The 15122-nt window shown below is 47.9% G+C and overlaps 1 protein-coding gene across 3 annotated transcripts in view; it reads right to left on the bottom strand.

The window, feature by feature from the left end:
- The window catches only part of Cacna1b (calcium channel, voltage-dependent, N type, alpha 1B subunit), a gene marked incomplete at its 3' end in the record, with an annotated part of 168180 nt that overhangs the window by 44186 nt on the left and 108872 nt on the right, over positions 1-15122 (bottom strand). For all 3 annotated transcript variants that reach the window (XM_013506726.1, XM_013506728.1, XM_013506727.1), the window contains 7 exon segments: positions 1443-1603; positions 3147-3243; positions 5049-5060; positions 5674-5780; positions 6507-6566; positions 6889-7018; positions 9012-9138. In XM_013506726.1, coding sequence (XP_013362180.1) covers positions 1443-1603; positions 3147-3243; positions 5049-5060; positions 5674-5780; positions 6507-6566; positions 6889-7018; positions 9012-9138 — 694 coding nt within the window.

The following is a 15122-nucleotide window of genomic DNA, read 5'->3' as shown; positions in this document are numbered from 1 at the left end:
AAAATAGCCCTAACCTTGGGACATATTTCTTAAAAAGGATAGAGAGTAGTAAACACAGAAAAATATGCCTCGGTTCACAAACGCTTTTGTTTGTGAACAATTTGGTTTTCAAACACAAGTGTTTGACAAAATTTTGCTTTTGTTTACAAACTCTACATTGGGTGACAAACATGACCATGGCCATCTTTTCTGCATGAACACAAACTTGGCCATCTTTTTCAGAATTCTGGAATGAATTGAGGTACCAAGGTACTACTGTAAAAGGTACTTATGTAAAAGGTAACTCATGAACCAAGGTACTACTGTAAAAGGTAAGTGAGATTATGCTGAAATCTTGCTCTTTAGAAGACACCACTGTTCTTTACACTGTGTTCTTCAAAGACCCCACGGAAAGAGTACAAAGCACCCCACAAAGGAAGAAAAGACATACATAATCCTCAGTTCATGTGAAGGTCCCTGTCCAGAACATGACAGAATTCCTACAAATCAACCTATAGAGACCAACAACACACAGGTAAATACTCAAAATAGACACTACCCAGGAAAGGGCATCTGAGAAGCCAATCCAGCAGGAAAAGAGGCGCAGACTTACTAGTCATCTCACAAGTGTAAATCAAACTACTGTGTCCAAAAAAGTGGAAGGGCAAGACAGGAGACATTAAGTGAGAATAAAGAACTCTCATCCATGCTGGAGAGGCATCACTTCATTCAAGTGTTTAGTTAACATCAGCAAAACAGAACACAAACACAGCCCAGGACTCCTCCTAGATGACATTCTAAATGCCCATACATGCTCCTCTGACAGATACCGAGTGGGATTTTCATAGTAGCACTGCTCCGGACAGCTCCCCGTGGGAACTACCCACATGTCTACCCATGACTGAGTGGATCAGTAAGCTGTGTAACATCTACGTAACCAGAGACAACAGAGACCTTTGCTGTGGAGGTATGAAAGAACTGCGTAGGTAGGGTGCTCATTTTGCCATCTCCTCCCCAAAGGGATGTCCCCAGGCTGTCTTCAGGGTAGGGAGAGACAGGAAGATCTGAGGCATCCCACAGATAGTGAAAGCATTTCCAGCTATCACTGGGTCAATCCCTCTGACCCTGTAAGCCCAGGCTAGATCTCTAGCTAGGGTTTAGCTAGAGATAACGCGGGGCCAGAATACCCTGCTGGCTTCAGTGAGATCCCTGGATGTCTGCAGGCAAAACAGAGGGAGTCCCTCAGAGCAGAGCTGGTCTCTGACTATGTGTAGGAAGACATGCTGGGGACTCAGGCGAGGCTGGAGGTCCCTTTTCGTTACTAGCATTACCCAAGCATGCCCCACTATGTGTCCCCACTTCGCAGAGGAGTTTCCTGAGCCATGACCAGTCCCATCTGGTCCATGAGGAACACGAGGAGTTCCATCCTGGCCCTGAGTGCTCCCCACCCCACCTCAATTTACCTGCAGTCCCTCTCCAGCTCCTTAGATTCATCAGTGCAGTAGAAAAACTTCCCTTTGAAGAGCTGCACTGCAATGACGGCAAATATGAACATGAAGAGCATGTAAACAATCAGGATGTTCAGAACATTCTTCAGAGAGTTCACCACACAGTCGAACACAGCCTGTAGGCAGGAGAGCAGAGCTGTGTGAGGGAGGGGTAGGGTCACAGGGAAGGAGCGGTCTTGAGGGGGCTGTGCCTTAAGGGGGCTGGGTAACAGGGGAAGTGCTGAGTGCTGCCCAGAGGTTGAGGTGGAGGCGGCGAGGCTAAGCACAGCAGGTGTGGTCAGACCAACAGAGAATACAGGACAGGGAGTCACAAGCTGGGAAACTCAGGGCCACTGGGGCCCAGACATCTAGGGGCACCTGAGGCCCCGGAGCATGGAAGCCACTACTGCCAACACCTTCACAGGGCTAAATGGGCACTATCTTTCACTCATGAAGAGGTCATCTTGCTCTTGATGGCATGAGCAGGGGTGCTAGAAGAGGCTGGATGCCCAGGAGAACTCAAGTCAGGTCACAGAAAAAACCCAGGAGGGGCCACACCTGTCAGGAGACGTAGTAGCCTTTCCTCCTGTCCTTTCCCTGCTCCTGCCCATCAGCAGGAAGGATGGCCAGACTGAGGACAAAGCAGCAAGGCTGTGGCCCAGAGACGGGGACATCAGTAGGACTCTGGGCACGTTCTGGGGCCCCAAGCCAGCTCTGGCCTGTGACTACCACCCGCTGAGTTTCTCTTAGGTTCTTCTCCTTCCTGTGCAGTCTGCTCCTGGACCCTGCAGACCCACATTTCCACAGACGCTGGCTGGCAGGCACCCACCCCTTCCCCTGCTAAACCAGGCATGACTTTGCCTGGCCTGGAGGCTCTGACATCTTCCCAGGTCACCTGCTCCTCCAAATGCAAGTTCTAAATAAACTTTTTTCTTGTACAGTGATACTTTGGTTGTGAATGTTTTAACACATTAACATAAGCACCATAAATTGTGTGAGAACAGTGTTTAGACTGAAGCATCACCCCTTTTTGTGTCCTCTGTGAGGCATAGCACGACTCACTCTTGGCCCATATAGGTTTTTTCAAGTAGGATTTTTGGTTCAACTATCAAGGAAAGTTACAAACACCAAGCAGAGTTTTTTTTTTTTCAAAGGGTGAGCTTGGAGCCATTCAATAACCAAGGTATCAGTATAGTTCTTGCATGGCCCAGTGTCTCAAAGGCTTGATTGCCCAGCTGTTATGAAAGCCCACAACATGAAGTTCTGGATGACTGAAAGAGTTAAAGGACAGAGTGCATAAGCTTAGTAATTATTAAGATTAGGTTTACACTCTTCCTTAACCCAGAACCTCAGCTTGTGCCCACCCTAAAGGGCCCAGACCACCAGCTGCTTTCTGGAGACCCTGTCAGCAACTTCCACCCATCTCATGCACCCTGGCAGGCCCTTCCTTATCCTGCAGCACTGAAGAAAACATCTGGCCTCATGGGGGCTACAGGAGACTGCTAAGAACTAGCTCTCCTTGAGGAGTGCAGGGCTGAGCAAGCCCACACTCCTCACGCAGATGGGTGATCTGAGAAGACGCAAGTAAACACAAATACACACATACATGTATCCACACAAGCTTACACGTATGCACTACACACACAGCACGTCCCTCAAGCCCCAACTCCAGGCTCCTACCTTAAGCTTAGGCAGCCGTTTGATGGTCTTCAGGGGCCTCAGGACACGCAGGACTCTCAGGGACTTGATGGTGTTGATATCTTTCCCTTTGGATCCTCTAAAAGGGAGAAGCCTCAGATGCAGACAGGCAAGATGCAAGGGTATGCATGGCTTCCTCCCAGCCCAAGGTATGGTTCACACTGCCCTGTGGATTTTTGTCTCAAGCTCCAGGGCAGAGGATCCAGCTCAGGAGGTTTCCCCTTGTGGCTGCCTGCACTGAGCCTTAATGAGGACAAGGGCCCAGGGCAGGGCCAGTTCAGCAGGTATGGTGCACAGGGACAGCTGAGTGGGTGGAACGAGCCCATTCCCTCAGACCACAGCAGCTACTTCCGTCTTCCGTGGCTCCCTGACACCTGGCCCAAAGCAGCTTCCAGCAACAAAGAGCACTGAGGGCCCTGGCATGTGGCTAGAGCCCAAAGGTGGAAGTCTGTGAGCAAACCCTGTGGTGCTAGGGCCTGCTCCTGGTGCTAGAGGAAGAGTTCTCCCCTACTTCTTACAGACAGGCTTGTCTGGCCCTTGCTCTGCAAGTCCACCTGCCTGTCCTCAGGAGCCCATCCTCTTGTATGTAATATGAAACTGACCACAAGGAAGAAGGGCCAAGGTAGAAGAGTAAGGAAAAGAGAAAGACATATACAGACACAGGGCTAACACAGAGAGGCATTCAGAAGAAAATTTCAGGCACTAGAAGCAGGCTCAGAAGCTCAAAACTAGAAGTTCCAGATCAGGGACCCTCACAACAGCCAGAGCAGATCCAGGTGGCTGCCTCTGCCTCTTGGGGACCCAGGAATTGGCTGTCTCGGCCAGGTCTGCTATGTGGGAAGCTCCCCACTGAGGAAGCCCTGTTCACCCCCACAGTGAGCACTTAGGACTGGGCAGCACCCCACCACCACAGACCCTGCCCTGGCTGCTCAGAGGCAACTCCTCAAAACACCCAGCCTGGCCTGCACCCAATGGTAGCCCTGCCCCTGCGGCTCCCTCAGGCGCCAGCAAAGCTCTGTGCTGAGCGGGAGGAACTGTGCATCCCAGCCCTTTCTCCCAGGAAAAGTGCAGCTCAATCCCCACTCCTTCCTCAACACTCCACTGCAAACCAGATCAAGCTGCCTGAGACACCAGGCTCAGATACTCCCATCATCCAGCACCATCGACACTGACACCCTTGAGCAGCACCCCACACCTTTTACCCTGTGTCCTCTGTGCTCCCAAAGGGGGTACAGAAGGGACTGCTGTGAACTGCACAGTGGCCCAGAGCAGGAAGGCAGAGGAGGGAGGTTCTGGGGAGGGGTCTCCAGGGAGGCAGTCTTGTGGGCTTGGAACCTGCTTCCTTCTCTTGCACTTGGGCTATAGGGCTGAACCCTGGTCCTAACTGAAGCCCTCTCTGAAACCCTGTAGGTCCCTGGCTGACACTCTGGCCAAGTTCTTGCTTCCTGTCATTAGAAGAAAGGTCCATTTAAACACCCTGAGGAGACTCGCGGAGTCGCAGAGACTGGTAAGGAAAAGGAGCAAAAAAAGCTCCAGCGTTTCCAGAGAGACAAGCCACACAGGATGGCATTTTAGGGTGACCAAGACCCTGGGCTACAGCCACAGCAGCTGCTCCCATCCAGGTCCTCCTTGTCCTATGGGTCAAGTTCTCCGCCTCCAGTGCTCGCTCCAGACGCCCAGCTTCATGGAAACCTCACCACGTCAAACTCCCAGCCTGCCCCAACCCCCACCCAGCCCCACAGGCATGGCTGGAGTGATGCCTGGGGATGGCCCTGGCAGCATGCAGCCCAGGCAGGTGGAGGTGGATGAGCGCAATGTGATGGGATGGCAGAGGCCATGGCGTGCTGTGATGTTGGGGGCAGTGGGGGTGGGGGAAGGCATTACCCCATGAAGCTCCTACCGAGAGTCCAGCAACAAGAAGACAAAAAGAACAGAGTCAGTGTTGTGGGAGGGTCGAGTGGGGGCAGAGAAGATGAACAGCCTTCCCTCAGTATCTGGCCTCTACCAGGGTCCTCCCCATCTCTCAGTCTCAGTCATGACTTCCCCTGCATCTCCCCCCTGGCCCAGCTGAGCACCATGCCCTCCATGCAGGATCTGAGGGAGCCCCCACTCCAGTCCCAGCCACTGCCAGGCTAAGCACCTCAGGATCAGAGCAAACTGTCCCACCCCAATAGGGGAAGATGTCCACCAGCTCTGCTGGGGGTGGAAAACGCCAGCCAGGCACTTGGCCTCCAAATAGGTAAACTTGCTCCAAACGGCCCCGAAAGACAAAAGCCAAAAAGCCAGAGCCTGTACATCAACCTAGTCCCAGACCCTAGGCTGAGTTAGAGACAGGCAGGGCTTAGTCCCACAGCCCAGCCCTGGTCCTAACCAGGCAGGCAGGGAGGAGCCACATGGGCAGCTGCTGAACACCCAGCAAGGCTGACAGGGGTCTGACCCTCCTCCTCACCCAGCCCCACCACGGTTCTGGGGCTGCACACACAAGATCTGGAGCAAGTGTGTTACTTACGAGAAGGCAAAGGCCACCAGGGCCCCACTGACCACAATGAAGTCCAGAATGTTCCACAGGTCCCGGAAGTAGGATCCAGGGTGGAGCAACAGTCCCAAATCAATCATCTGCAAAGGAGAATCACACTGGAGAGTGCATTCCATCCCAGGACAGGAAGGCAGAGCCAGCCAGGCCACAACTATCTCATCTGTGCCATGGGAATCACCCTCCAGCAGATTTTACTGTATGTGAAATAGTAGGGTAATACATTCATATACCCCTTTAAGTGCTCCATACATAAAATCACTCCTGAGTGCACACACACAAGGATGTCACACCTTAAGCTGCACTGAAGCGGTGAATGTGTACACATGTGTGCATGTCCACCTGCACTGCATGCACACTGGTGCAAGCACACAAGAGCCCCCATCAGATGTGGATAAGGGTCACTCTGTGAGGGAAAGTGAAGGCTGAAGTGGCATGGTAGACTCCAAGTATTGCGAAACACAACATTCACTGAATTTGGTCTGTGGCCTGCACTCCCACAGCCCTCCAGCCACCTCATGCTCCCAGGTCTCCTTCTCTTCTCACCGATGTCACATGCTCCCTCCTCTGAGTACACCAGAGAATCTGAAGTGTTGGTGAGCCCACACATGGCCATGACCCTTGTGTTCAGGAGCCAAGTAGCAAGATCAGGTCCCACTGGGAGTGACCCAAAGGGCAGCATGCAGCCAGAGGCCCTTCAGTGACTCTCAGAATACATCATGACACATAGCAGACCCACAGCATCACTGAGCACAGTCCTGTCTGTGCAACCCCCAACGCACTCCATGGTCCATGGGAACATGGCTCACCTTTATCACCATCTCAAAAGTGAAGACGCCTGTGAAGATGTAATCCATGTACTTCAGAACCTGGAACCAAAAGGAGGGTCACTCTCCACAGCTGGACCAGAAACAGAGCCAGGACAGTCCCAGGGCTCCAGCTTTTCCCTAGACCTCTGAGCAGATGACTGTCAGCCATCTGGGGGAACACAGGTGTCCCTCGGGGGCCAGGACCCCTCCAGTCACAGTCCTAACTCTGACCCATACCCCTAGAGGGAGGACACAGACAGGGAGGAAGGGTGTCAGGTGAGGAGACAGGACCTCCAGGCACCACGCCAGCCCTGCAGCCCTGGGAACCTGCCTCATGCAACCCCATAGCCTGGCAGCAGGCTCAGCCCTTAAAGCCACTCACGTTGTTCCTGGATGAATCTGTCCGCACAGGGTCCTCAGCAGCCAAGGCAATGCTGCTCAGGGCAATGACTACAAGGATGACCATCTCGAAGTACCGCATGGTGACAATGTAATGGCAGAAGCGACGAAGCCTGTGAGGACAACACAACATTGCTACTGGGCCCATGAGGTGGAACACATGCCACCCTCTCCTGGAGGAAGGACTCTCACTATGGCACAAGAGAGGGCTGTGCCAAGTGTCCCTGAGGTCAGTGGACAGCAGCCAGGTGACTGGTGGTGACAGGTTCTTGAGGGGGTACCCTAGAGTCAGGGTTAGCAAATGACAGCTCACAGGGTGCCCTTCTGTGAATGAGGAACGATAACTGCATCTACCCATCTACCTACTATATGTGGCCCCAGGTGATACCACTGCCCATCTGGCTCCACACAGAATAGATGTACTGCAGGACGTGGAGGGTTGGATCGGAGAGGTGGAATCTGAGTACCAACCCTTGCAGAAAGCAGGCCACCCTCACTCTCAGAACGGTGTCTGGTGCCTGTGCTGGGCACATGTTCCCAGGCTGCATGAGAACACACTGCCACATGCTCACCTCCTGCTCAGGCACCTGCTGACTCTCACTGGGCATCTGCTGGACAATGGAGGCACAGGAGTGCCCAGGACAGGCAAGTGTCTGGCCTCACAGAGCTCCACACCAGCAGACAGAACACCAGTGAGCAGGAGGCTCTGCAATGCTGACAAATGCTACCACATGGCAACAGACAGTAGCAAGGCCAGCAAAGCCAGTCTCCAAGTGGTGGGCAAGAAGCAGCAGCGAGGGACCAGCACAGGGGTCAGTCCATCTCTCCTGCCACAGGGGCTACCTGCCGCCAGCTCCTCCTGCTTTTGCCCCTCACCTCCACCTCAGCCTCTCTGCAATGACTACCCTGGTCAAACTGCACCAGTCTCTTCCTTGATCACCTACTGAATGGGCTTCTCTCCCCCAGTGAGTGGGCTCCCACCACGCATTCCTCCCATGCTCCTCCATGCTCCTTAGTGACCACTGAGGCCCTCGATAGGACACCCAGTAGCTGCTTTTCTCCGGCTTTCCAGCTCAGCTGCATGAGCTACTTGCAGCGCTGCTTCTGCTGAGCATTGTTCTCTAAGGAACACTCACTCCTCCTTTGTGCTGTCCTTACCTGATGGTCACCCTTTGCCTCCTCAGCACACTAAGTCTGTTACCATTTTACCCGACCCCCTAGCACAGCAGGGTTAGCCGCCAATAAGTGTGTGGATGAACGAAAGAAGAGGGGGAGCAGGGAGCGAGGGGAGAAGGGACAGCAAATCAGCAAGGGACCCTCTGACACTGCTGTCCCCTGACCCTCATCTTCTGGCCTCCTCCCTTGGTGGTATCTGTGGGCCTCCCCTTTCTGCTACCTCTCCCTAGAGTGCTCTCCAGCCCTTCCGCAAGGCTTGGCTCTACCACACTTCTGACCTCTGTCTCACTTTGGCCCCCAACAGCCCACTTATCCACTTCCACTTCCTGTTTCTTCTTGGCACTCACTGCTGACATTTTATGTCTCCTGAATTGTCTTGCTTGTCCTTCTCTCCCACTAGCTCAGACCCCCGCACACTTGGCAAGGACAGGTATTCTTGCCTTTCTTGGTCACCACTGTGTATTACCAGAGCCTAGAATGCTATTTGCACATTAAGGTTGGCTGGATTCATGAAAGCACTACGGTGATGAATGGACGGCAGATTGTGATAAACACAAGAGGGGACCCACGATCGACATGTAAACATGCAATACACACACATGCACACATGGTAACAGTACAATGGAGAGGTGGCTGGAGGACAGCATTAAGTCCAACAGAGACAAACGGGCCCTGTGTGCAATGGAGCTCTGGAGGGGCATGGGCTCTGACCCCAGCTCCACCACAGACAACTCCCTGTGCCTCTGTGTCCTTGACCTTAGGAGGAGGTGACAGGGAGTGCCTGCTGGGCAGTCAGAGGAGCTCAGTGAACACTGTGCACAGTCTATCCCTGTAGACTGCACATCCTGTGCGTGCTGGCTATTGTGTTCACATGGGTCCAGCAAGTGGCAGACAGGGCGAGCAGAAGCGAGGGTGCGTGTGGAGACTCACAGGTTAGTGGGGCTTAGACAGAACATGGAGCTGTACGGGACAATGGGCCGGGGGCCACTCCTCAGCACATCATCAGCTTCCACTTCCTTCTTCCCCTCTGCTTGGCTTTCCAGGTCCACGTTACCACCTACAAGGACATAGGGCCTCCAAGTTAGGGGTGCAGCACCCATAAAGCCCACACAAGTGCCACACACAAGTGAGGCAGGCCACCCAGGGAAGAGTGTGGCTAAGAACACAATTATACCCAGGCAAACACAACTGAGGCAGCGAAAATGGAGACAGAGTACCACCTGCTACAGACCTCTACGGGCACTTCCTCACCTCCCACATTGTTGGTACAGAGGGGAGAGACACTGGCTGGGCACAACACCCTCAGTGTGGATGCCATGCCTCCATGAGTGCTGACATGTCAGAGCCTGAGGAGTCCTTCCTTGCACCTGTTGTGGTCTTGGATCAGCAGGAAGGCAGAGCAGGAGCTGACTGGGACCCCCAGAACCACAAGTGCTCCTGAGACCTCTGTCTAACCTGACCTGGCCCAGGGGCCCTCCTGCCAGGGAGGACCCAGGGAGGCCCCTGCCTGCCACCCTCGCATCTGGGCTGGCGCTGGGCTTCCATTCTTCACTACTCCTCCCAGCTTCTCTTGTGTCTTCTCATCCCCGCACCCACTGCTTTGCACCTGAAAACCAAATTCCCTGGGTTAAAATGGCTGTGAGCTTTGTTCCTCTCTAGGTAAATTGTGTAGAATCCCGTTATGTCTTCATTTTCAACTATGCTAATACATATTTCAGTTCTGATGGGTGACAGAGTTCCTGACACCTGAGGGCATCCAGGGAGACAGTGCAGCAATCTCAGCCACCTCCTACTGCCTTGTCTCATTTTTACTTCTTTAAAGAAGATAAAAGCAAAGAGGACGCTAAGTAACAAAAATGTCACAAAAGGCAAAACATCACATGGTACCTCTAATGTGAGAGACCCAAAATTATAACCATAAACAATTTAAAGAACACTCTAAAGACTATGTTAAGAAACAGAGACGGAGGAGCCCTGGGAAAGTAAGGCAGGAAGGTGGGGGGGTGGCGGGCGGGGGTAAACATGACCAAGATGTGATGTATGCACACATCAAACCCCACTACATGCAATTACTATGTATCAAAAACATGTACTAATAAAAACTAAAATTTAAAGAAAGAGCAACACAGATGAAGGTGCTTATCCTCAGAGCCTACTGTAAAGACCTAGTCTCCAGCTTCCCCCTCAACCAGTGGCTACTCTGGACTCCTGCAAAGAGCAGCTGGGCTGGGGAAGCCTGGGCTGAAAGTAAGAAGGGCTACAGCCACAGCATATAGCGTCAGCTCCAGAGTGAAGACAACCTGCCTAAAAGCACTCTGAAAGCCATCTCTTTTGAAACAAGTACAGTACTGTCAAACCTCTGCAGAAAACATAAACTATACAATCTCTGAGAAAGTTACTAGCAAGACTTTTTCAATACTATAAAATTCTATTCATAAAACATCTCTGAAGGAAATTAAGCATTCACACAAAAATTAGTAGTCACGAAATCTTTGTTATAAGCTCCCTCTCCCCCTTTACTGGGGATTAAGCCTCCACACTTTGCACTGAGCTACACATCCAACCCTTTAAAAACCTTTTTTTTTGAGACAGAGTCTCATTAAGTTGCTCAGGCTGGGCTTAAACAGGTAATTCTTCAGCCTCAAAGAGCACTGGGATTACTGGCTGGTGCCACCACACCCAGCTTGTAATAAATTATATTATTGTTAAAAATTAAAAACATGCAATTATAGACCAGGTAAGTAAAATATTCAGTATTTATATGAAGCACCATATAATGGGTGGCAAAAATACCTAAGGGAGTTTAAAGGACATAAAAAGAGGTGAATGACACTGCAGCTAGAAGAGGAGGAGCATGGCCCCATGTAGATGAGCCCACAGCGAAAAGCCACACCAGGCTGCTGTGGGAGGGTCCACAGTAGCTTTCTGACAGCAACCTGAACTTTTTCACCAAACTTTTAACTTTAAAAAGCATTTCTATAGTGATATATGTGCACCCATGTTTACAGCAGCACAATTTGTTATAGCTAAATCTTGGAAACAACCCAAACACCCATCGACTGAGAAATGGATAAAAAAGATGTGGTATTTTTATACAATGGAGTATTACTCAGCTACAAAAAAAAGATAAACTCAAGGCTTTTGTAGGTAAATGGATGCAACTAGAGACAATACTCATAAGTGAAATAAATTGGACCCACATGTATAAACATCATATTTTCTCCCTGGTGTAGGAACCTGAGATAGTAAGTAAAACTCAAAATGTACAATAGATGATATGAAAGGGAAAGAAATTGCTCAAAGGTAGGAACAACTGGGATAAGGGACACATAGAGTCCAAGAGACAAGCCTAAAGTCTAAGGCCACACAGAATCAAAAGATAGAAAAAGATATACTTAGAAAATGCTTATTTAAAAGGAACAAAGCCCAGAAAACTGTATTCATTCCAAAAATTACACTTTAACACAAAAAGGAGGTATATAATAGGATAATAGTAATTATCCTATTACAGAGGATAATTACTTAAATATTTTAATAGGGATTTTCCCCTAACACTACAGATCAGCTTCAATAGAAAATTTTTAAAGGAAGCAATAAAAGATAAAAAAAATACAAAATAAATTCAGAGGCACAGTTACTATTTCAGAAATTCATGTAATAGTGCTTAGTACCGTAATAGATCATTTTTATACTATACCATACATTCTAAAGTATTCCTGAGAATTACCTTAAAAGGTAAGTATACACAAAGAAACAGAATTCAAAACAGCTCTTCCAATTATTGGTAAGCCATCTGTGCACTATTACTGAATACTGTATACAGAATATCTGAGCAACACAACTAACAAACTTGATTTAACAGATAAATATAAGAAGCCAAGGCTCCCAAAATTTGGTAAAATATATACATTTTAAATTCATATAAAACATTTATAAAAGCTGACCATGAGAAGTTGGCCATACTGCCAAGCCATAAGCAACAGTAAATAAATCTCAAAGGAAACTGTCACACAAGTCACGCTCTCTAATTACAGTACAATTAAATCAGAAATTAAAATATAATCAGAAAAAAAAGATTAAAATTAAAATTTTACATTTGGAAACAAATTGGGAAGCAGACTTTAAAGATTCTATGACTCAAAAATAATGTATTTGTAGATGTATAACTGTGTCCACTTAGAAAAAAATGAATCGCAGAAAGACCCCGTAGAGTATCAAGAGCATTTGGTGACTTTGGGGCTGAACACAAAATCAACAGATAAAAACTGCTCGTATTTCTACATAATATGAGCATATGATTTGAAAATATAATTTTTTAATGAAGTCACTTAAAAACAGAATAAGGAAATTGAAAAGATAACATTTTCAGGATAAAAGACACAAATACAAGTCAATGAAGTAAGGTATAAATTCTGTAATCTTCTATTTGAATTATAAATTGAATTATAAATGCCACAAAATAATGTATTTTTCTCTTTAAAACAAAAAAATCCACAGAAAAGCCTGAAAGTAATAAAAGAACTCAGTAGCAATGACCACCATGAGGTCTCTGACTGTAGCCCAGGGTCAGGTCCAGCTAGGGGACCGAGACATGCAAGCAGAAACAAGTGAGAAAGTGAGAAAGCACGCCGGGGACAAGAAGAAGCCATTCTAGGTGCAAATAAAGGTTTAGCTCCCTTGGAACACCAGGGTTCCCACCTGACCTTCAGTCTCAGTGCTGAGCTGTCACTGGTTCAGGGCCACTCCAGGAAGAAACAGACAGACACCTGTAGTATTGAGAAATGGCCAACTCCAGTTATGGTGCAAGAAATGTACAAAATGGTCCTGGAACATGGTGTTAGAGACAACAACCAGGACACTGCTGAAGACTTCTACAGGGGGGCTGGGGATTTAGCTCAGCGGCAAAAGCGCCTGCCTGGCAAGCGTAAGGTCATGAGTTCAGTTCCTGGTACCGGAGAAAAACCAAAAAAAAAAAAAAAAGACTTCTACAGGAATGTGAGGAGGGCAAAAAGCCAACTCAAAGGAGTTACCCTTGGCTGAGAGAACAATTTAAACATCAGAAGTAACAGTAACTTCAGAGGGCTGAATGATATCAAATATATTAAATCCAAACTTTCATAATGACATAAGAATCTTATTAAATCTCTCACTGTTTATATTTGCAGCTAGGAACTATTTTGCAAACTCATAAATAAAAAGTATGTTTCTTGCTTAATACAATATAAACTATGTTTCAAAGTAACCAAATAGTTCATGAAGGGGCTGGGGATTTAGCTCAGCGGCAAAGCGCCTGCCTGGCAAGTACAAGGTAGTGAGTTCGGTTCCCGGTACCGGAGAAAAACCAAAACCAAAAAAAAAAAAAAAATATTTCATGAAGATCTTCCTTACAAAAAGATCTAAACAACAAATGCAGAAAGATAGAATTATAAATTCACATTCTGTGACCTTAGTGACATCTCCAACTGGAGCGGTGAGGGAAAAGCCTGATGGAGAATCAGGTGGAGAAGAGACCCACTGATCCATCTTACATCGCCCAGAGACCAAGGCCTGACACGGCCTGTCAGTCATCATACTGTGGGGAGTGCCTGACAAAAGAAGAACTAGATGTTTCCCCATTAGGTCTCCAGACGTGTGCTTCTCAGATGGGCAATCTGCGCAGTGTCTAGAGCTACCTCAGGCAGTGCCACTGGCATCTGGTGGGGAGAGGCCAGGGATGCTGCTAACCCTCCTACAATGCCCCAGGAAGCTGCCAAGAAGACTCCAATAATGCTGAGCTTCAAAAACCCTGTTCTACTCTAATTACCAGTAAATAAGATGTGGGGGAAGACAAAGGAATGCACTGAGTAACAAACATCATGATTCAGTCATCCAGATCCAGAATGTAGAAAGTACTACAGGACAAACAACGTGGCTTCTTTAACAAATATATGGCAGGACTAAAAGCAGAGGAGAGAACTGTTATAAAGAGACACAGACTGAGCAAATTCAGGTAAGTCTGGATACTGATTCAAACAAAACAAGTCTAAAAAGTATTGTTGAGATAATTGGTAAAATCTGAACTTAGAATGTGTCTTAGGCAATGTTAAAGAATTATTATCAACAGTGCTACTGTGATTATGTTAAATCCTCTGTAGATTTCTACTGGCACATTTATCCCTGACACGGTACACAGGCAACAAGGAGAAGCAAGTGGAACAAGACCAGTAAATAGGGCTAATTGCTGCTGGGTGGTACAGAACACGAGGCCCTTACTCTTGTCTCTACTTCCCTGCTTCAGCTCTCCATAATAAAAAGTTTTATTTAAGCAACCATAGAGAGAAGACAGAGCCACACAAAGGAATAACAATTCAGACTAACAACTGGCTTCTCAGCAGAAAGACAGAAGGCAGAAGACAATAGAACAGTCTCAATATGATGAAAGAAAATAACAAGCTAGTTTCCTTTTTCACACAAAGGAAAACCACTTTTCTCAAACAATGGCACAATAGATTATTCAGGCAAACTGAGGGAATTAACCACTACCAAACCTCAAAAAAAGAAATTCAGAAAGATGTTCTTCAAGCAGAAGGGGGACAAATAAGAAAGAAACCCAAATAATTCTCTGAAATTCAAGGATTACTGAATTACCAAAAGGAATAATGAAATCAATGAAAAGAGAAAGAAAATGCCACATAGAGAAATCTCTTCTATCATTCAGAAATTCAAAACCAAAGGAGAATCAAATGAGAAATCATAATGAGACTGGAAGAAAAGATGTAAAATAAAAACAAGTTTTGACACTTATTGTGTAGAACTAAATTCTTAAAGTTAAACCTAAAACTTAAACACATTAGCAAAGCAGAAAAGACCAAAAGTCATAAGCTGAGTATCCAACTAATAAATAAAAGAAAGGATATCACCATATGGATAAAGAAAACAGAAGAGAGGAAATACTAAGAACAGAAATTAATAAACACCACTCGCTGTTGGGGCTGGGGATTTAGCTCAGCAGCACAGAGCCTGCCAGGCAAGCGCGAGGTCATGAGTTCGATTCCCAGTACC

The sequence above is a fragment of the Chinchilla lanigera genome, unplaced genomic scaffold (genome assembly GCF_000276665.1).
Source record: "Chinchilla lanigera isolate Chin_1 unplaced genomic scaffold, ChiLan1.0 scaffold00112, whole genome shotgun sequence".
Taxonomy (NCBI): Eukaryota; Metazoa; Chordata; class Mammalia; order Rodentia; family Chinchillidae; genus Chinchilla; species Chinchilla lanigera.
The sequence above is the reverse complement of the archived record's forward strand: the minus strand, read 5'-3'. Positions and strand labels throughout refer to the sequence as shown.